The 22,851-nt window shown below is 37.0% G+C and overlaps 1 protein-coding gene across 3 annotated transcripts in view; it reads left to right on the top strand.

The window, feature by feature from the left end:
- CUNH8orf34 (chromosome unknown C8orf34 homolog) overlaps nucleotides 1-22,851 on the top strand; it is a 394,342-nt gene that overhangs the window by 278,184 nt on the left and 93,307 nt on the right. For all 3 annotated transcript variants that reach the window (XM_028770071.1, XM_028770080.1, XM_028770076.1), the window contains exon 9: nucleotides 16,277-16,362. In XM_028770071.1, coding sequence (XP_028625904.1) covers nucleotides 16,277-16,362 — 86 coding nt within the window. The remainder of the gene's footprint in view (nucleotides 1-16,276; nucleotides 16,363-22,851) is intronic.

Below are 22,851 nucleotides of genomic sequence, written 5' to 3'. Positions count from 1 at the left end.
ATCTATCTATCTATCTATCTATCTATCTATCTATCTATCTATCTATCTATCTATCATCTGTTTATCTATCATGTATCTTCATCAACTTTATTTCTGTTATATCTCTCTATTGTTTTATAAAACAGAGATCATATAATTACCCATTTTTCTGTAGCTCAGCTGTCATATTAATGAGTATCTGCATTGAGTTTTCTTGTCATTTAAGACACTTATACTTATGTTCTTATTTTTAATAATTCTCTGTTCTTTAGAGGCAATTTATTTCTGACTCTAGTGTTGAGCAGCTTTCTGACTTCCTTAAATCACTTTCTTAAGATAAATTTCTCAGGAGAAATGGTGAATCAAAAATATGTAAAACCTAGTGAATCATTCATTTCTATCTGAGTGATGCAAAACTTTTTATTTCAAATTACTTTACATACTTTAATGCTACATGATTCATCCAATAGAAACTCATAGTGTACCAACTACAGAACTGTGAGAAGTTAAATGTGTAATTATTGCCCTTCCAAACAATATATTAGATTTTTTCTTCAGTAATTTATAAAACATGCATTCAGTTTTCTTCTTTCTTGTCCCTCCCTTTTCTTTTATTATTTTTCCTAATTTTTTGTTTGTTTGTTTGTTTGTTTGTTTGTTTTTGCTTTGTTTTGTTTGGGTTGTTTTTTTGTTGTTTTCTGTTCTTTTTGTTTTTTGTTTTTTTGTTTTTTTAAACACAGGGTTTCTTTAACCAATTCAGGCTTGCTTCAAATGTGAAATCTTTTTGCCTTAGCCTCCCTCTGCTGTGATTACAGATGTGTACCACTACACTCAGCTTTAAATTTTTAATGGTAGCATAAAAACATAAAAGTTGTACATATTTATAGGGTGCCAAGTGATGTCTTGGTGTCTGTGTATAGTGTATAGTTTTTAAATTGAGATAAGCATATCCAGATATTTATCATTTCTTATACTGAAAATATTTCAAAATTTAAAATGCATAATACCATTATTATTGTCTATGGCTGTACGTGTCCTATTTCTATACTTAGTTAAAAACTAACATAACTAAGTTTATGATTATTCAATTATCAGAAAGAGTATCTTTTGCTTCTCTTGTAAAGTGTTTAATTATTAGTCCTAAACTCTTGATGACCTCTCCTCATTTTTTTTTTTGTTTTTGTTTTTTGCACTTGTTGATTAGGGTTGGATCACTACTATACTTCATTGTACATGTATCTTCTCTGAGGATCATACCATGTGCATTCTGATCTTAGGATTGTGGGGATATTTAATCTTATTTTCATTCTTCAGATGATTTCAGAGCTGACCACTTCTCTTCTAATTATATATCATGCTTATGAATAAATTCTCCACTCTGCTTCTTCCTCTTTGCAAAAACCCAGGGAAGTTCATTCAGGGAAGCTGGAGGATATAGAATTCTGAACTTGTCAATATCCAAGAATGTCTTTCAACTGGTTGAGAATTTGGGTAGAACATCACAACTTTTTTTCTGGGTATTGTGGAAGCTACTTATTTGACATTTACAGTGCAAATGGTTCCAAGTGAAGAGGTTATTGACACAGACTATTGTCATTTTCAGGCCTCACTGCTCTGGATTATGAGAAGTTCCCTGCAGTTTAGCACTGTGATTGCTATACATTTTGGCTGTAAACCTTTTGGGACCACATCCTCAGGTTCCTACAGAAGGAGCCTTTCTTTTTGATGTGGTTGTACTTCAGCACCACAGCTTTAGACAACAACTTGCAATCTGGCTGTTTCTGGTATCTGAAAGAATCTTCTTTGGTGTTTTCTGTCCTTAATCTCACCATCTGGCCCACAATTTCAAATAAGGCTTGTGACTTTATCCTTCTGCTCTAGGTATGACAGAGGCCAAAGGCACATTGACACTTTGAAGAGACCAGTAACAAAACATCTATTCTCCATGTTGATTTCTCAGATTTGATTTTTAAAATTCTTAAGCCTCTGCCAAAAATATAATTAGCAACTCAGATGAGAGGCAACCATGACAACTTCATGCCTACCATCTTGCATATCTGAGAGAACCATAAATTTATTAGGGAGTTATAGGAGTACAGACCCATATCTCGCTTTAAGAGATAGGTCGCTAAGAGGGAAACTTAAGAGGAAGGGGCATGGCTTTTATTTTGTCTTTGTTAATCATTATGTTTTAGAGGCTAATGTTCAGAGCATCTTGAGGATTTTAGAAACAAAACTTTATAAAATCTTTGGGGTAAATGGGACTATTGCTTTTCTTGCTCTGTTCCTCAGGAAGGAGCTTTGTCTAGAAGCAATTATTGTCTGTTCTATCAAGAGTGAGAGCAAGGGTCTAGGGACTAGAAATGCTATCCAGGAGATCTGAGAGATTGTGCTAAAAGGCTAAAGTCAATGCAAAAGATCAGCCACAAACAGATGGAACCTGAGTAGATGAAAAAAAGCTGTAAGCATAACGGAGAAGCAGGTTTGGAAAATGAGAGGGGAAAGGAACATTTAAGTTGTGTCTGAAATACTGCTAGGATGTGCTGATAGTTCCTAGGGCAGCAGTGAGGGCTTTTGTTTTGTTTTGTTTATTTGTTGTTTTTATAGGGTAGGAAAGAGATAATAAAAATGCAGGATAAATCTAGTACTCTGAGAGCCACAAATATAGTAAGCTCCCCTGTATGTATTGGATGCTGTGTGGAGAACACAGAGACCTCTGATCTTAGGAAATCTGTGATGCTGATGGGCAAACATGTAAACCACACACAGATCATGCCAGATCACAACCCCAGATGTAGAATAGAATTACACCCTTAAAGTTCTCATCGAGGGTTTTTTGTTTGGTTGTTTTTGTTTTGTTGTTGATGGCAATTTTGATTCATTTAAAAGCATCAAGATTGAATGAATGACAATAAGTTTTTAAGATTTTCTTTGAAAACAACACCCAGATAACTATACTAGAATCCTGCAGTTGCAAATTAACAATTAGAAAGAATTAGAAGTGTCCCAAAGCTTACTGTCATAAAGATGGCTTTGGGAATTCAGAGCACTCTTGTTTAGGGAGAGAAGTGATTTCCTACCCCCTTCAAAGAAAGTGGTTCAAAATGATTGTTAAAACCCAAACTGCTTAATTTGATTTCCCTGATTTATTCAATATTCATCAGAGATGCCATTAGTTTTTTAATGGAAGAGAAAAATCATACCATTCAAAGTAAGTATGTGAAATAGTATTTCATGTCCTGATCTTTTGAGGGAAAGATTTTGTAATGAAGAAGGATAAAACCTCCCCAGAACTTCATACAGTTGCTTAATCTCCATATGTTTGTCTCTCTGTACTTCTACATACATGCCTAAAATATTTTTTAATATTGTTGTGTCCCAGACTAAATTCTGCTTAATTTCCATCAGATCTTATTTTTTATATCTCTGACAAGGGCCAGATTATCAGTTTAATTGCTCAGTACTCTTCTCCCCCAAAATAATTCATAGCAGGTCCCTCCTTTTAAACCTCACATTGATATTCTAGTTATCAGATGTACAGTTACCACTCCACAGGTATCCAGAATCAGTCTTGATTACCCTCACTATGGTCACAGAGGCAGGACTGTCCACTTCTCTCTCTCTCTCTCTCTCTCTCTCTCTCTCTCTCTCTCTCTCTCTGTCCTCTTTCTCTGACAATGCACCATCCTACTCAAACTGTCTTCCACTTGACTGAAGTCACTGGCTTAAAGATGCTTAAATGTGTAATTTCTGCATACTCGAGTACTATTTTTCCAGGGTTCTAGAACAGTCTGTCACTTCATATTCCAGTTCAAATACTAGATTTGAAAGCAGCCTTCCCTGTTTACCCCCTGTGAAGCTATATACACTCCTCCATACTGGCTTAACTTTTTGTTTAATATAAACTGGATTTCTTGTAGACCCTCAGTTGTGTCCATTTTACTTGTCTGACCTTCATTTCTGCTTATGTAATCCAAACTAGGTTTCAAACCTAGGGTACTGTGCATGCTTGACAAGCACTACCATTGAGCTGCTTCCTAAGACAACAGAGTGGATTTAAGAAAAATATTAAAAAATATTTTCATTGAATCGTTTGGGTTCTTAAAAAGGAACAAAGTGACCAAATAGTACAAATTACCTTTTCTACTTCATCACTGCTTACATTGTTCAAACTCCTCCCTCAGGAGTCAGTTCTGTGCTACTCTTGGTTCTTTTAGATGAGACTTTGGAGGTTCCTTCTGTGCCTTCCACAGTGAATTAGTGAAATTCAGCCAACATCACCCACATATTACCCACACTGTCACAGCCGAAGTCCTGAATGAACCCTGACCTTTTCCCTGACAAATCCCGCTTTCTTGTGTCTATATTTTGTAAGATCTGGGTAATTTCTCACTAAATTTATGTAACAAGTCTTTCTTAATCATGCATATTTACCAGGTTCTGTGACAGACACAATAATTCCAGTGGGCATATCTGTCATTGTTAAGACTGTGCCAATAAAGATCTCACAAACTTTGGATATCATTTTCAGTATTTATTGGATACTATAAAATTAAATCTGATTTTAATTTGTTTTAAACAAATATATCCATAGCTTTTCTTAGCTTCATATGTCCCTCATTTTCATATTCTTTGACACATCTCTGGTTGAGGTGCTTTAAAGGGGTGGTATCCAGATTTGTGTAGGGACAAAGTTCAATGTTTCGCTTCTCTTGGTCCTGTTATACTATATTTCTAACTCAGGAATAGCAATCAGCAATCGTGTAATAGTAGTCTATGTGCAAATAATAGGTTAAGAAAAAACATGGTCCAAGAGTCAACCTTGACTAGATATCGGTGAATAAATGCTTTGCCTCTTCAGTCTTGAAGTCTCATCTCATTAAGTTCTTCAAAGCTTCCTATGGGATTAAGTAGCAGCCATCTGCTAAGTATAGTGGTTGACTCAGTAATCCTTCATCACATAGATTTGTTTTTCTACTTTACATACCCATATCCTTCTTTCCTGTTTTCTGGATTACACAGCCCCCAACTCATTCTCTGCATCAAACTGAACCAGGCAGAGAACTACTTGACCAGAGTAGGACATATGCAGGATGATATTTAGGATTTCTCAAGGGCATATTGTTATAAATCGTTTGTAGAGATTCTTACCTATGGTCTGGTTCACATATTTCCTGACTTCCAAATTGAACTAATCATTGAAAAAAATGTCGTAAACATCTCCTTAGAGCCCATAATATACTAAAATCAACTTTTAATCTTTTAACATAGATTTGAGGGAACAAAAATCTTTCTTCGAACTGAGAAACAGACATCTAAATAAACAGGTGAGACACAGTGAAGCAGAGAGCTGGTAAGGATTTGCACAGATGCTAAGATTCCCAGAAGGAAGGCCTTTGAAAGGGGAGGATCCAGAATGAAAAACAGGGAATAAGCCCATGGTATAAAAAAGGACAGAGGAATTCAGCCAGAAGTAACAGTACAGTGACAGAGGACTCACAATAAAATAGCTTTGAAAAAGTGAAAGCAGATCTGAGCTTATAGACTATTCAGCCCCAGGAGAATATCCAAGAAGATGGATTTGTAGACACGAGTAGAGATTGTCCAATGGAGGGAATCATGTAATTTGCTGAGGAAACTGTAACTCATCTTGCAGGAGACAAGAAGCCAATACAAATGGGAGTTCTTAAGCCCCTTTGAGTCAAAGATTATTTTGAGAAACCAACTAAAATTATAGTCTTTTCCTCCTTCCAAAGAAAGAGGTCATGAACACTTGAAACTCCTCATTTTCTTCACTGTAATTTATTCTTAATCCCCTAAAACCTGACTATGACACCACTCAAAATGCTGATGGCAAAGGTGTTCTGTTGAAATATTCCATTGTTCACAGCATATGAAGAAGTCCTAGTGTGAGCAGTTTTCCCAGGGTAGTTGAGGCACAAACCAAAGTAAAGCAAGCTGAATGGAAACTGAGAGCAAAGGTATTGAATCAAAGTATTTCAAGAGCTTGGCTAAGTACAATACACAAGAAAAGACAACATCAACATCTGTTAGACAGTGTGGAGTCAGTGAGTGTGTGTGTGTGTGTGTGTGTGTGTGTGTACGAGACAGAGAGAGAGAGAGCAAGAGTGAGTGAGAGAGAGAGAGAGCAAGAGTGAGAGAGAGAGAGTGAGAGAGAGAGAGAGAGACTGTAGCTGCAAGAGAAGTAAACAATAGGGCAAATGCACAGAATGAATAGCAATGGTGGGACAGAAATGGATAAAACAAATTGAAGAGAAGGAGTGACATGAGACCCTTGACCTTCATCACCAGCCCACTTGATATATTTGTCTTCTGTAAGTTAGGAAACAGAACAATAAGGAAGATAATTATGGAGCTCATGTGTGAGGTAGAATTGAAGATCTTTATTAACAATGAAAAAATTTTTCTGAGTGGTACAGAAGGAAGGTGTTATATTTGGAAAGTTCTTGACAAAAACAGAAGAGAGAAAACCAAGAAGCCTTACTTTAAAGTTGCAAACCTTCACTCTGTACTCCCCAGTGCTAGAGTCAGTAGTAACATAGCATAACACAAGTAACACCATTACTGTTATTTAGTTTCACACAAGCACCATGTGCCAGATTCATGTGGAGTTAGATTCTTGGTGGTATCAGTGGAAAGATGGCAAGGAAAGGAACTGAGGACACATGAATTCTAAGAGAGGAGGGAAGCAGAAACCTGAATATCTAAGAAGGAACAAGGGGAAACAGGGACATACAATTAAAATCATTCCCAAAAAGTGTTATCAGGAATGGCATTATGAAAAGGCATAAAGGAAGGAAGTGCTTTCAGGGAACATGGACATAGGCATTTCTGGTACCAAGTAACTGTGAGAAGTCTGTCATTGGCTTAGGGATGACAAAGCAGAAGAAGTCAAGAGATTTTGAGGTTATCACATATGTATGCATATGAACACATAAGCACTCCAGATACTAGGGATCCATGAATTGAAGAAAGAGAGTGGAGCAGCCTTTATTACCAGAGAGAAGAAAGGGTGATCCACACAATCCCAAGTGAGCGGAGGTTGAGGGTCAGGCAGAGCTCTTTGAAAGGAGTAAAGTAGTAGTAATGCTTTTCTTCTTCATGTTCATGCTAAGCACATGATCTACCACTGAGTCCATCTCACTCCCTAGGAGAATAGCTTCAGTGTGATGGACAAGCAAGGCTAGGGGCTGATTCAGTGTGACAATGATTCAGTGTGACAATGATTCAGTGGTGTGACAAGGCAGAGGCTGATTCAATGAGGAGCAGAGGCATTCAGCATAGGCGTTAAAAATTATGAAAGAGTGGTTTTAGAAAGCAAATAGAAAAGGCTTGGAAATGGCTTGTGGTAAAAAGTAAAATCAAAACAGTTTGAGTTTTTAAAGGCTGCATTTCCCGGACATTCCCTCCCAAGCCTTGTCTTTGCAACAACCGCTAACCTCCTACAACTGTGGGGCTTTGTGGCTTGCAGCCTGGGGATACTGGCAGAGCAGTCGAGCACATCGCTCCCAGGAAAAAGGTGCCAAGTCACAGCAAACATCTTCTCAGGCATCTGGAGGGCAGTGTTTGGAAGATGAGCCAGCATCAAGGACACCCAATTCACTGGGATGTATTCAGGGATATTTGTCTGTTCAGCTCAGCTACACCAAGGACTAGGAAACCAAACAATTAGAATTTCCTTTGATCCTTGAAACACTTGGCCCAGCACTGATCAAATTATTAAATGCTAAGTAAACATTTGCCTCTACTGATACATGAGATGAGAAAAAAATCCAAAATAAACATAAAAACAACAGCAAAAAGGGAATTTACTGTTCAGTTTTCAATTCCTCAGACGGTTCTTACCAGGTTTGTGTTGAACTAAAGACTTTCTGCCTTCACATCCTATGTGCTGGCAAGCTCATAAATGTATGCTGGCACATGAGGGAGGCAGAGTTGTTTGTTTGGTTTTTAAATTATTTTTTATTGGATATTTTATTTACATTTCAGATGTTATCCTTTTTCCGTATTTCCCCCCCCACCCAGAAACCTCCTACCCCATCCCCCCATCCTAGGACGATGTTCCCTCATCAACCCACCCCCCCCACACACTTGAATTACCCCACACTGGGGCATCCAGCCTTCATGAGACCAAGGACCTCCTCTCCCACCTGTGCTCGACAAGGTCATCCTCCCCTATATATACAGCTGGAACCATGGGCCCTCCCTATATGCTCCCAGGCTGGTGGTTTAGACCCTGGGAACTCTGGTTGGTTGGTATTGTTACTCTCCTCATGGGGCCACAAACCCCTTCAGCTCCTTCAGTCTTCTCTCTAACTTCTCCTTTGGGAACCCCATGATCTGTCAATGGTTGGCTGTGAGCATTCCACCTCTGTAAATGTCAGGCTCTGGCAGACCTCTAATGAGACAGCTATATCAGGATCCTGTCAGCATGCACTTCTTGGCTGCACATCAGCCTCTGCTTTTGATAACTGCACCTGGGATGGATACCCAGGCAGAACAGTCTCCAGATGACCCCTCCTTCAGTTTCTGTCCCACACTTTGTCTCCATATTTGCTCCAATGAGTATTTTGTTACTCCTTTTAAGAAAACCGAAGCACACACACTTTAGTCTTACTTCTTCATGAGTTTCATGTGGTCTGTGAGTTGTATCTTGAGTATTGTGAGCTTTTGGGCTAATATCCACTTATCAGTGAGTGTATATCATGTGTGTTCTTTGGTGATTGAGTTACCTCACTCAGGATATTTCCTAGTTCCATCCATTTGCCTAAGAATTTCATGAATTCATTGTTTTTAATAGCTGAGCAATACTACATTATATAAATGTACCACATTTTCTGTATCCATTCCTCTGTTGAAGGACATCTGGGTTCTTTCTAGCTTCTGGCTATTATGAATAAGGCTGCTATGAACATAGTGGAGCATGTGTCCTTGTTATATGTTGGAGCATATTCTGCGTATATGCCCAGGAGTATTATAGCTGGGTCCTCAGGTAATGCTATGTCCAATTTTCTGAGAAACAGTCAGACTGATTTCCAGTGTGGTTGTATCAGCTTGCAATCCCACCAAAAAGGGAGGAGTGTTCCTCTTCCTCCACATCCTTGCCAGCTGCTATCACTTGAGCTTTTGATCTTAGCCATTCTGACTGGTATGAGGTGGAATCTCAGGGTTGCTTTGATTTGCATTTCCTGATGACTAAGGAAGTTGAACATTTCCTTAGGTGCTTCTCAGCCATTCAAGTTTCCTCAGTTGAGAAGTCTTTGTTTAGCGCTGTACCCCATTTTTAATAGGTTATTTTGTTGTTTGGAATCTAATTTCTTGAGTTCTTTGCATACATTGGACATTAGCCCTCTATTGGATGTAGGATTGGTAAAGGTCTTTCCCCAATCTGTTGTTTGCTGTTTTGTCCTATTGACAGTGTCCTTTACTTTACAGAAGCTTTGCAATTTTATGAGGTCCCATTTGTCAATTCTTGATCTTAGAGCATAAGCCATTGGTGTCCTGTTCAGGGACTTTTCCCCTGTGCCCAAGTATTCAAGGTTCTTCCCCACCTTCTCTTCTATTAGTTTCAGTGTATCTGGTTTTATGTGGATGTCCTTGATCCACTTGGACTTCAGCTTTGTACAAGGAGATAAGAATGGATCAATTTGCATTCTTCTACATGATGACTTCCACTTGAACCTATACCATTTGTTGAAAAGGCTGTCCTTTTTATATTAGATGGTTTTAGCTCCTTTGTCAAAGATCAAATGACCATAGGTGTGTGGCTTCATTTCTGAGTCTTCAATTCTATTCTATTGATCTTCTTGTCTGTCTCTGTACCAATACCATGTTGTTTTTATCACTATTTTTCTGTAGAACAGCTTGAGGTCAGGGATGGTGATTCCTCCAGAAGTTCTTTTGTTGTTGAGAATAGTTTTTGATATCCTGGATATCCTGGGTTTTTTGTTATTCCAAATGAATTTGAAAATTGTTCTTTCTATCTCTATGAAGAATTGATTTGGAATTTTGATGAGAATTAAATTGAATCTGTAGATTGCTTTTGGCAAGATGGTCATTTTTTTTTTCTATATTAATCCTTCCAACCCATGAGCATGGGAGATCTTCTGAGATCTTTTCCAATTTCTTTCTTCAGACACTTGAAGTTCTTGTCATAAAGACCTTTTACTTGCTTACTTAGATTCACACCAAGGTATTTTATATTATTTGTGACCATTGTGAAGGGTGTCATTTCCCTAATTTTCTTCTCTGCCTGTTTATCCCTTGAGTAGAGGAAGGTTACTTACTTTTTTTTTTAAATTAATTTTATATCCAGCCACTTTGCTGAGGTTGTTTATCAGGTTTAGGAGTTCTCTGGTGGATGCTTTGGGGTCACTTAAGTATACTATCCTATCATATGCAAATAGTGATATTTTTACTTCTTCCTTTCCTATTTGTATCCTTTTGACTTCATTTTGTTGTCTGATTGCTCTGGCTAGGATTCGAGTACTATATTGAATAGGTAGGGAGAGAGTGGACAGCCTTGCCTAGTTCCTGATTTTAGTGGGATTGCTTCAAGTTTCTCTCCATTTAGTTTGATGTTGGCTACTACTGGTTTGATGTATATTGCTTTTACTATGTTTAGGTATGGGCCTTGAATTCCTGATCTTTCCAGGACTTTTACCATGAAGGGATGTTGAATTTTGTCCAATGTTTTCTCAGCTTCTAGTGAGATGATCATGTGGTTTTTTTTTCTTTGAATTTGTTTATATAGTGGATTACATTGATGGATTTTCGGATATTGAACCATCCTTGCATTCCTGGGATAAAACCTATTTGATCATGATGGATGATTGTTTTTATGTTGTGTTCTTGGATTCAGTTTGCGAAAATTTTATTAAGTATTTTTGCTTCGATATTTATAAGGAAGATTGTCTGAAGCACACTTTCTTTGTTGTGGCTTTGTGTGGTTTAGGTATGAGTGTAATTGTGGCTTTCACAGAACAAATTGTGTAGTGTGCCTTCTGTTTCTATTTTGTGGAATAGTTTGAAAAGAATCGGTATTAGGTCTTCCTTGAAGGTCCGATAGCATTTTGCACTAAAACCATCTGCTCCGGGGCTTTTTTTGGTAGAGAGACTTTTAATGACTGCTGCCATTTCTTTAGGAGTTACAAGACTGTTTAGATAGTTTATCTGCTCCTGATTTAACTTTGGTGCCTGGTATCTGTCTAGAAAATTGTCCATTTCATCCAGATTTTCCAGTTTTGTTGAGTATTGGCTTTTACAGTAGGATATGATGATTTTTTTTTTAATTTTCTCAGTTTCTGTTGTTATGTCTCCCTTTTCTGTTCTGATTTCATTAATTTGGATACTGTGTCTCTGCCTTCTGGTTAGTCTGGTTAATCTATCTTGTTGATTTTCTCAAAGAACCAGCTCCTGATTTTGTTGATTCTTTGTATAGTGCTTTCTGTTTCTATTTGGTTGATTTCAGCCCTGAGTTTGATTATTTTCTGCCATCTCCTCCTCTTGGGAGTATTTGTTTCTTTTTGTTCTAGAGCTTTCAGGTGTGCTGTCAAGTTGCTAGTGTATGCTCTCTCCAGTGTCCTTTTGGAGGCACTTAGAGCTATAAGTTTTTCTCTTAGCACTGGTTCATTGTGTCTCATAAGTTTAGGTATAATGAACCTTCATTTTCATTAAATTCTAAAAAGTCTTTAATTTCTTTCTTTATTTCTTTCTTGACCAAGTTATCATTGAGTAGAGCATTGTTCAGTTTTCAAGTGTATGTGGGCTTTCCATTTTATTATTATTATTATTATTATTATTATTATTATTATTGAAGACCAGCCTTAGTCCATGGTGATCTGACAGGATGCAAGGGATTATTTCAATCGTTTTGAATCTGTTGAGACCCTCTTTGTGACCAATTTTATGGTCTATTTTGGAGAAGGTACTATGAGGTGTTGAGAAAAAGGTGTATTTTTTTGTTTTAAGATGAAATGTTCTATAGGTATCTCTTAAATCCGTTTGGTATATAACTTCTGTTAGTTTCACTGTCTCTCTGTTCAGTTTCTGTTTCCATGACCTGTCCATTGCTGAGAGTGGAGTGTTGAAGTACCCCACTATGATTGTGTGACGTACAATGTGTGCTTTGAGCTTTAGTAAAGTTTCTTTTATGAATGTGGGTACCCTTGCATTTGGAGCATAGATGTTCAGAGTTGAGAGTTCATCTTGGTATATTTTTCTTTTGATGAGTATGAAGTGTTCTTCCTTATCATTTTTGATAACTTTTGTTTGAAAGTTGACTTTATTTGATATCAGAATGGCTACTCCAGCTTGCTTCTTGGGACCATTTGCTTGGAAAATTGTTTTCCAGCCTTTTACTCTGAGGTAGTGTCTGTCTTTGCCACTGAGGTGGGTTTCCTGTATGCAGCAAAATTCTGTGTCCTGTTTACTTATCCAGTCTGTTAGTCTACTTTTTATTAGGGAATTGACTCTATTGATGTTAAGAGATATTAAGGAAAAATGACTGTTGCTTCCTGTTATTTTTGTTATTAGAGGTGGAATTATGTTCGTGTAGTTGTCTTCTTTTGGGTTTGCTGGAAGATTATTTTCTTGCTTTTTCTAAGTTTTAGTTTCCCTCCTTGTGTTGTTGTTTTCCATCTATTATTCTTTGTAGGGCTGGATTTGTGGAAAGATATTGTGTAAACTTGGTTTTGTCATGGAATATCTTGGTTTCTCCATTTACAGTGATTGAGAGTTTTGCTGGGTATAGTTGTCTGGGCTGGCATTTGTGTTCTCTCAGGGTCTATACGATATCAGTCCAGGATCTTCTGGCTTTTATAGTCTCTGATGAGAAGTCTGGCATAATTCTTATAGGTCTGCCTTTATTTGTTACTTTACCTTTTTCCTTTACTGCTTTTAATAGTTTTTCTTTGTTTTGAGCATTTGATATTTTGATTATTATGTGACAAGAGAAATTTTTTTCTGGTCTAGACTATTTGGAGTTCTGTAGGCTTCTTGTGTGTTCATGGGCATCTCTTTCTTTAGGTTAGGGAAGTTTTTTTCTATAATTTTGTTTAAGACATTTACTGGGCCCTTTAACTTTGAAATCTTCAATCTAATCTATACCTATTATCCTTAGGTTTGGTCTTCTCATTGTGTCCTTGATTTCTTGGATGATTTGGTTTATGAGGTTTTTGCATTTTGCATTTTCTTTGACTCTTGTGTCAATGTTTTCCATCATATCTTCTGCCTCTTCGATTCTCTCTTCTATCTCTTGCATTCTGTTGGTGATGTTTGGTCCTTTTCCTTTGTTTTATATCTCCAGAGTAGTCTCCCTTTGGGATTTCTTTATTGTTTCTATTTCCATTTTTAGATCCTGGATGGTTTTGTTTAATTCCTTCACCTGTTTGTTTGTGTTTTCTTGCAATTCTTTCAGGAATTTTTTATTTCCTCTTTAAGGGCTTCTACCTGCTTACCTTTGTTACCCTGTATTTCATTAAGGGAGTTATTTGTGTCCTTCTTAAAGTCCTCTATTGTCATCATGAGAAGTGATTTTAAATATGAATCCTGCTTTTCCGGTGTGATGGGGTGTCCAGGACTTGCTATAGTGGGAGAACTAGGTTCTGATGCTGCCAGGTAACCTTGGTTTCTGTTTCTTATGTTCTTGGGCTTGCTTTTCGCCATCTGGTTATCTCTAGTGCTACCTGTGCTCATGGTATCTGACTGGAGCCTGTTTGTTCTGTTATCTTGCTTGTGTCAGAACTCCTCAGAATCCAACTGTTTCTGTGTTCCTGTGATCCTGAGATCCTGGGTGAAGAGTTCCTGGAACTCAGGCTGCCTCTGGGATCCTGAAATCCTATGATCCTGGTGTGTTATAGTTCCTGAGAATCCATCTTCCTCAACTGCTCTGAGTGCAGTGGATTCCCCACTTCTCTGAGTGCAGAGGTTCCTCCACTGCTGTGCAGTGGCTCCTCTGCTGCTCTGAGTACAGTGGTTCCTCCAGGATGGGTCAGGATTTGGTGTCTTCACAGGAGCAGAACAGCTAGGAGTCTGCCCAAGCAGAAAGGACCAAGCGAGGGGCAAAAGGGGAATGGTATTCTGGAGGGCAGGGTTTGGGTGGATGATGGGTTCAGCTGCACCTCTGGGACATAGGTTGTGGGGGAGGGTTCTTACCTGCTCTGAGTAAGGTGGTTCCTCTAGGATGGGTCAGTATATGGTGTGTTCAGGGGAGCAGACCAGCTAGCAGTCTGCCCCAGCAGAAAGTGAGGAATAGTTTTTATGTCCTAGTTCTTTGTATCTTTGTGAAGAATTTAGTTTATTTCTTTTTACATTTTAATCTATTGTTAATTATGCAAGTGTGTTGAAACATTTGTGAATATTTTAAAAGGTCAATTTAAAAATTTTTGTTTATATGTGTGTGTGTGTGTGTGTGTGTGTGTGTGTACATATGTAGGTTGTTTTTAGTGGCCAGAAGTGGACATAATCTGGATCTGTAGTTACAGGCATTTGCCAGCCATCCAATGTATGTTCTCAGACGTTGAGTTCTCTGCAAGAACAGTAAGCAATCTTAACCATTGAGCTATCTCTCTATCCCCTTGTTATTTCTAATAACAATTATTAATTACAACTTTAAACTTTCTTTGGAATTTCTTCTTAAAAATTTTGATAGAATGCTCATGGAAAAGAAAACTCAAAAAACCAATATTTGATATTATGGGTTACCAAAATAGTTTTCTTAATTTGTTTACATTAATTGAAAGGGAGAAAAAGGTAGGAAAGGTTTGGAGAAAAGTATAGCTCACTGTTATTTTAAAGTTCTGTTTTCTTTTCCTGTGGTAAAAATTATTGAGGTATAAAATGCATACTTAGCTAACTAAAAAGTATTACAAGAAAATTATCCTTGGCAAATCTTTAGGCACCTAATACCTGATGACCATCCTAGCTAGCTTACACAATGCAGAAAACATGATTGTATTTACAGAAGGCTAATATAATACACATTTTTGGCATATTGAGAAATATAGAGAAAGCAATATTATAAAAAGCAAGCATAATTTCCAAATATTTATAATTTTACAAAACATAAAGAGAACAAGTTATTGTATGATTCCACCATGGTGCAAAAAGCAAAAGTTTTACTGAGAATTTTAACACTGGAGCCTAGTATAGTTACTAATTATACTTTTTATTTTAACAAAATGTAATGTTACATGCAATACATTTATTAATATTTCCCTAGGAAATTATTTGTCATTTTCTCAGTGTACAGAATATGAGAAGACATTGGTGGAAACTTCTAGTCTTGGGACTGTTTCATAATCTTCAATATTTACAGTGCTGCACTTATTTAGGGAAGAAATTTGAGACCCACCTTCTTCTGAGAAGACAGTTTTACAACGTTCCATCAAAACAAAGTTGAATTTGATACTCCCAGATATCATTTCTCAGTAGAGACATGAGGATACATCACTTGGGAGATATGCCATTGTAAAGGATCTACATAGTCTTCTACTCTCCAGGCTTCTCTAGCATCTTTGCCAACCCTGGGTGTGTTGTCCACAATAGGATCCTCTCTCCCACTGCTGACAGATTCTGATCACTGGTCTTTCTGTTCAGACTGATTTGATTTGAACATGTGTGTATGTCAAAACTCTATGCAGTTATAAAAACTGTCTTATGAGTCCGGGACCTGGAAGTCAGCTGAACATGTAGTATCAGGCTTGTTTTCTCTCTGTTCAACGAGACTTTGTGGCTTAGTAAGAACATTTTGCTATGACTATTTGTTTTGCCCAGGCTAAGATGTAAAGGAGTTTGCCTCTAGACTCTGGAGTCTAGAGCAGTGCTTCTCAACCTTCCTTACGGCATGACCCTTTAATACTGTTCTTCATGTTGTGGCAATCTCCAGACATAAAATTATTTTCATTCCTACTTCATAACTGTGATTTTGCTACTGTTATGAAACATAAAGTATATATGTGACATGTAGGATATCTGAAATGCGACCCCTGTGAAGAGGTCATTTGAATCTCAAGTAGGCACAACACATAGGTTGAGAATCACTGGTCTACAGTAATCATACTGCATATGTAGAAACAGATAGAAGATGTTTCCTTTATAGCTAGAAAAAGCAACAACCTGAGATTAATGAAAGATATTGTTTATATTTAATAAGATAAGCACAAATGTTTATGTTGAAGAAGCACGTTTGATTTCAGAGTCTAGAAGTCTGGCATGTATGTTGTAGTTTACCATTTAGCACCACTACGGTTTCCTATGATGATTTTTAATTATTTAGGCTTCAAGGAGACAACCTGATGGAAAGGACAGAAGACACACTACAAATATTTCATTCTCCAGATGAAATAATCCCAGACTCATTGGGTAAGTTTTAAATTCAGAAGTATTTATTGAAGTTTTAGTAACTCTTGGTGATTTTCAAAAATAACTTCCCTGAACCAAATGCCCGAAACCACCAATCACAAGCTTATCCTACCCACCTGGGCTGGGAAGGGAAAATGAGGAAAAGAATCAGGAAGGGTAAATTCATGCTTATCTGTCAGAGTCATGCTACTAATTCTAACATTTTAGAATTCAGTTTTCTGATGTGGTTCTATAGAAAGCGTAGGTCATTATGAGTTCATTGACAATGGGCATGTCTTTTAGTTCCATCTTGTGCCATTGATCCAGTTAGTCTTCTTGGAGGAAAACAGTGATATCTTATTGGAGATATCATACAGCTTTTCTCTCAGCTGTGTGTTAAGGTGGTGTTAAGACTGTAAATATTGTTTCTCTCTCTAAAATAGACGTCATTTTCTTCCTGAGAGTCTCATCTATGCTTCCTTTCCCGACTGTTTTGTATCATAGCTTGCTTTTCTGTTGCTGTGATAAAATTCCAGGACCAAAGGTAATGTGGGGAGGAGAGAGTTTATTTCGTTTTCCAGGATACAGTTTGCTATCTTGGGAAGCCAAACCTGAGGCAAGTCCTGAAGCAGAGACCAGGGAGGAAGAAACTGCTTCCTTGATTGCTTCCCTGGCTTGTATAGCTACATCTCTGATACAACCCAGGTCCGCTTATCTAGGCATGGTATCACCTACAGTGGGCTGCCCCCACCTATATCAATTGTTAATCAAAAACATGTTCCACAGAGATGCACACAGGCCAATATGATGAAGGTCATTTCTTAGTTTAGATTCCCTATGCTTAGGTGTTCTGATTTAGTATATGCTGCTGTTATAAGTCACTGACCAAAACTACCTTGTGTGAGGGTGTGGTATTTCAGTTTATACCTCTAAGTCACAGTTCCTCATCCAGGAAAGCCAAGGCAGAAACCTGGAGGTAGGTACTGAAGCAGAGATCATGGAAGAAATGTCTCTTACTCGTTTTTCCTCACATAGTGCTCAGCTAGTCCAACACCGTGTGCCCAGGGGTAGTATCTCCAAAGGTGTGCTGATACCTCTCCCATAAAACAGTAACCATGCTCTACAGACATGCTGCCTGAAAAATCTGATGGAAAAAATTGCTCAGTTGAGATTTCCTTCTCCTAGATGATTCTAGTTTGTATCAAGTTGACGAAAACTAATCAGGTATGTCTAGGTTTTGTTTCAAGTTGACACCCAGTACCACAGCTGTCTACTTTATTATCACTTTAAGTTAATAGTATTTAGTTCATTCCCATTTCTATATGATGAAGCACAAACTCCATGACTGAACTCCATATGAAGTTAAACTTCAAAATGCTTGGTGCAGAAGTGGCAATTGTAATGCTACTCCAATGCCGTCTAAGATGCATTACTATTTATTGTATAGTATTCTAGCAGGTCATAGCACATGGGACCAGGATCATCAGAGGAATCACATTGGGAAGATAGTCCCCTTATATCTGAATGGAGAACATCTTAAAGCAGACAAAAAACCTCATAACCATTAGATATGGAATATAATAGTAATGTACTCTACAACCCAAAAGCTAGAAAAAGGATGTTTGAATAATTTTACCAGAAGCAAATGAAATAATGAGTGTTTATAAATATTTTCAATTTTATACAAAAGCTTATATGTATTAAAAACAAAACATTCCAGGTTGCCCTACTAATATGTACAATTTCTATTGTTATAATTTATCATTTTAATTAACAAATTTTAAAATGAAGTTAAAAGATAGTGAAAACAAACTATAGAAAATGAAGAGCTATGGAGCTGAGGTGATCGCTCAGCAAGAAAAGTGCTTGTTGCATATTCATAAGGCTGAGTTCAGATCCTTGTCATACATGTATTAAGCATAGTAGCACACAACTGTAAATCGACATGTGGAACACCTATGTTGGTGGAGTACAGACGGGAAAATCCTAGTGATTCACTGGCCAGCCTGTCAGGCTAATCAGTAAGCTTTAGTATCAGTGAGAAACCCAGTCTGAAATAAAATAAGATGGAAAATGATAGACGAAGACCCTGGCCTTTATAAATTCCCACACAGTGTATATACCTGCTTGCATACACCATGCACACACCAACACATGTGGAACATTCATACAAATAGAGTTTTTTTTTTTTAGGAATTTTAGAACTATCAAAAATTCCAAGGAAAAAGCCACAAAATGAGAAAATAGTGTTTGCAGTATAGTTTTCATTGCTCAAAGATGAGAATTCAAATATGATAATCACTTATAATTTAATAAGGTCAACAAATCCATTGAGAAATAATCAACAGATTAAACAGACTTGTCACAGATGAGGAGATTCAAATGTCAAGTAAATATATGAAATAAGCCTCATTACCTTAGAAACCAGGAACAATTAAATGGAGATGATAATGAAGTATTGTTTTTATAAGTATTTGGTTGGTATTAATTATTAAAGCTGAAAAAAACCTAGTAAAGGCAGGGATTTACTTGGTAGTGTCTAAACAATTTGAAAACTTGTTTCTACTATATTAAAATTTGGGCATTTATATGATAGAAAGCCCAAAAATGGAATATCTGGTTAAACATCTTAGAAAACCCAGCTTTATGTACCAGGAATGCCAGGAAGCCTTGTTAGGATGTTCATGGGTGATGAAACCAATGAGCTGTGGAATTGTTACACTGTAGGGACTCTCGAGCACATTTCAACTGTACACACGGGATGGATAAAGTCAGCAGCCTGCTGGTAAATGTTTAGCAAAAATGTTGTGCAGAATGGTTGGTTCCTCTGATGGGATATAGCCCAGCCACTGAGCCGATTTCAATCAACTCTAAATGGCCAGCTGGTTCTCTGATGCTGCTGTGAGCACGGAAGAGCTCCCCACCGATCTGCCCTTAAGATCATAAATGTTGATTGGACAAACAGAAGTCAGAGGATGCCATTTTCATAAAGATAAAAATGAGGACATTTCTGGAGTGTTCACTAGGAAAACATGCCTAAATGAAGAAACCATACTACAGGAAAGGAATGATAGACTCAAAATATCAGTTCTCTTCAGGATATGAGGAAGCTCATAGATCTGATAAAGAAGGAGCCCACAGCAAAGTGAAGGCTGATGGGAATTCTCTGTTTTTTAAAGTCTGTCCGAAGCTTGGTGTATTTAATTATTGCACTTTATAAGTTAAATTTATTATATATCTTATCCATATAACACAGTTTTTGTACTTTATTTGAAATTTCATATGTACATATAGTTTCACATGTTGACTATCACCTAATAATATTTAAAAATAAAATGATACAGGAATATAGGCCAATACCAATGATGACCTACAGAGAATGCATGATATTTTATATCTGTTTGGATCTGTTATAGAACTAAGGCATGAGCATGCTCAAGATAGTTCGTAAACTCTGAGAATGAAAGCAGAGTCTTGGATGAGTAGCAACATGGAGGCTCATGCTAGCTAGCTAGCAACTCTTATTTATCTTGTGGATTTAGCCTGACCATCTTATCTTGTGTATGCTGTATGATTTCCTCTACGCAGTTCACTCGTTCCTCTATGGTAGCAGCTGCCTTTTGAGGCCTGCAGTACTCAGAGCAAACGCCCTAAGGTCATATTAAGTGTCCCTGTTGTCCAGATCACAGGAATGTTTTCTCTGTATAAACGCCTAATTATTTTGGAATTACTCAGTATTTGTTCTCACTTCAAATAATTTCATGCTTCTTAAGGCTTTCATACTCAATATAAAAGTAACACAACACAGATACTGTGTAACAACTTGGCCATTAACTGTTTAAACTCAATCAAAACTAGTCTAATCAATCAATCTGTTAATAGATTTATACTTTCTAGCAATTTACATGTACATATTTGCTGAAAACTGTAGGGACTTAAGTGTCCTGGGTAATTAAACAATACATGTGTTTTTGATTATACATAGATCTACTGGAAAAAATGCATTCATTAAGTTTAAGCTCTTTTCTTGAAATATTTATGTCCTGCCCTTTCCACACTCAAATATTAGAATACCTAATTAGGAAATTGCAAAGCAGGAGTTTCTGCTTCAGTACATTCCTTTCTTCTGAAGTTAGTCAAACCATGGGACCCCAAAGTTTAGAATCACTAGCATCATCCAAAAATCTCCAATGTGATTTGCATGTCAACTGGGCATCCATATTGAACTTGGTTCAAGATACATGTTTCTATAAATAGGCCTAATTTTGTGTAGAGAAGTTCTTGGAACACAAGCAGCCATGGTAAAAATGATGACAAGAGGAAGCTGATTGAAACTAAACATTGTGACAAACATTCAAGATTTCTAGATCCTGTTAACACGCTCATCCAATAGATGAAAATTGTATCCCAGAGTTTGAAGACACCTTTTAAAGAATAAAATGACTTAATTATTCCATGCTTTTGTACTATTTCACTAAGGACACAATTTCTACTATTCTTTATGTGATTAAAAGAATCAAACAACTATAGCATGTTTCTTGAAATCATGCTTGCTTGTAAGACAAATTTCTCTGCAGAAAAAAAGAACACAGTTGGTCCATATCTGCATGTGCTAGTAAGCACTAGCCAAGAAATATATCTCAAACACCTTACAAAGTTTGTTCCCCCAAGCATGAGACATGGATTTTTATTTTTATGATGTCTCTTTGCTCAATTTCTTAGATTGATGTTCCATCTCAGTTTTTGTCTCTTTTGCTGGCTCTATTTGCTCTTGTAAATTTCAATTAAGGTAGAACATCAAGATTTTCAACTGCTTTGAGAAGCCCATCACAGAAGTGCTCTGCTAGACTCTAGAACTGCTATGATCTCATAGACTTCAGCAGGTCTGATCATCCCTAATCACAGAGTTCTCAAAACAAGCACCTAGCAGAGCATAAACTAAAAAACTACTACTATTGCCACCTTGTAAATCTTCATTTTTTTTGTTAAAAAGTTAATACTGTGTGTATGTATTCAAGTGAATTCCATGAAACAATAATAGAAAATTGTTTTGTTTAACATAATTTGAAACCACATAGCCTGTGGAATCATGTTTATTGAATAAATGAATGTACATAAATGGATGAATGAATGAATGAATGAATGAATTATCAGAAACAAAATCAAGCAGAAAGGCATCTACCTAAAGCTGTCACATATTCACTGAGAGGAAATAGAGAACACACACCATACTTCTAACTTTAAATAGTCAGGAAAGCCATGAAAACTTTTAAGTGTTTCTGGTCTATATATATGTATATCTCTATAAATATTTTTACTGTAGAAAATAAAATTTTAATATTAAGTAAATGTCTTACTCAAGAATCTCAACTCATAAAATAAAAAAATACACAAGTTATAACATCACACAGTGTTTGCACAGTTTGATGAAATGTAACTTAATTTTATTTACAAATTGTTTCCTTTTTCTTTTCATGAAATTAGATTATTTTCTCCCATAATAAATTTTGCTTACAGTTCTATAATTTCCCTTGCCTCTACTCCTCCTAGTTCCTTTCCATCTTCCTTCCCATCTGGAACCACTCCTGTTCTGTTTCTCATTTAAAAATAACAGGTTTCTAAGAGAAATATTATACATATATAATATTTCTATAATGCATACAGAAATATATATAGAATATATATCTATATATTGTAATATAAAAAGATAAAACAAAAACTATTACATCTGAGTTAGACAAGACAAAAGAACAAGAGCCCAAGAGAAGGCACAAGAACCAGAGACCAACACATTCTCACACTTAAGGATCCCATAAACACACTAAATTGAAGCCCATAATATATTTTCAGAGGACCTTGTGTAGACACAGCTCTTTGCATGCTACCTCAGTCTCTCCTATCTGCTACAGGAAAAACTTCTTTGATGACGGCTGAGCAAGGTACTGATCTACGGGTAGAGCAAAAATACTCATTAGGAGTCATTTTTCACTCTTACGTTTTGCTTGTTCGGTTTGGTTTGGTTTGGTTTGGTTTGGTTTGGTTTGGTTTGGTTTGGTTTGGTTTGGTTTGGTTTGGTTTGGTTTGGTTATTTTAGACCAGTAAGTAGTATTTGGTTTTAACTTAGGACCCTTGGTTACCTAGTCTCAGGTTCTTGGTAACTAGCGCAGTGTTGGGTCTCGCATCCATCTTGTGGAGTGGGCCATAAGTCCAGTCAGATATTGGTTGGTTATTCCCAAAGGTTTTGTGTTACCATTGCCCTCGTATATCTTGTAGGCAGGACAACACTGTGGATGAAAACATTAGATGGTGGAAGGGATAACCAGTCTCTTCTGGTAGCATGTTGAATACCTTCCAGTACCAAAGACACTAAGACAGAGGTGAGGGCTTCATGTAGGCACCAGTTCAATTCTCCATGTTCAAGGAGTTGTGCTGGTGTTGTCTTCAGCAACGAGGTCTTGATGTTGGTTTGTGGAGAGCTACATGAAGTCCTGGCAGTAGCTTGGAATGCTT

This window comes from Grammomys surdaster, unplaced genomic scaffold (genome assembly GCF_004785775.1).
Source record: "Grammomys surdaster isolate TR1022 unplaced genomic scaffold, NIH_TR_1.0 64, whole genome shotgun sequence".
Taxonomy (NCBI): domain Eukaryota; kingdom Metazoa; phylum Chordata; class Mammalia; order Rodentia; family Muridae; genus Grammomys; species Grammomys surdaster.
Note: the sequence above shows the minus strand (reverse complement) of the source record. Positions and strands in the feature narration are given on the sequence as shown.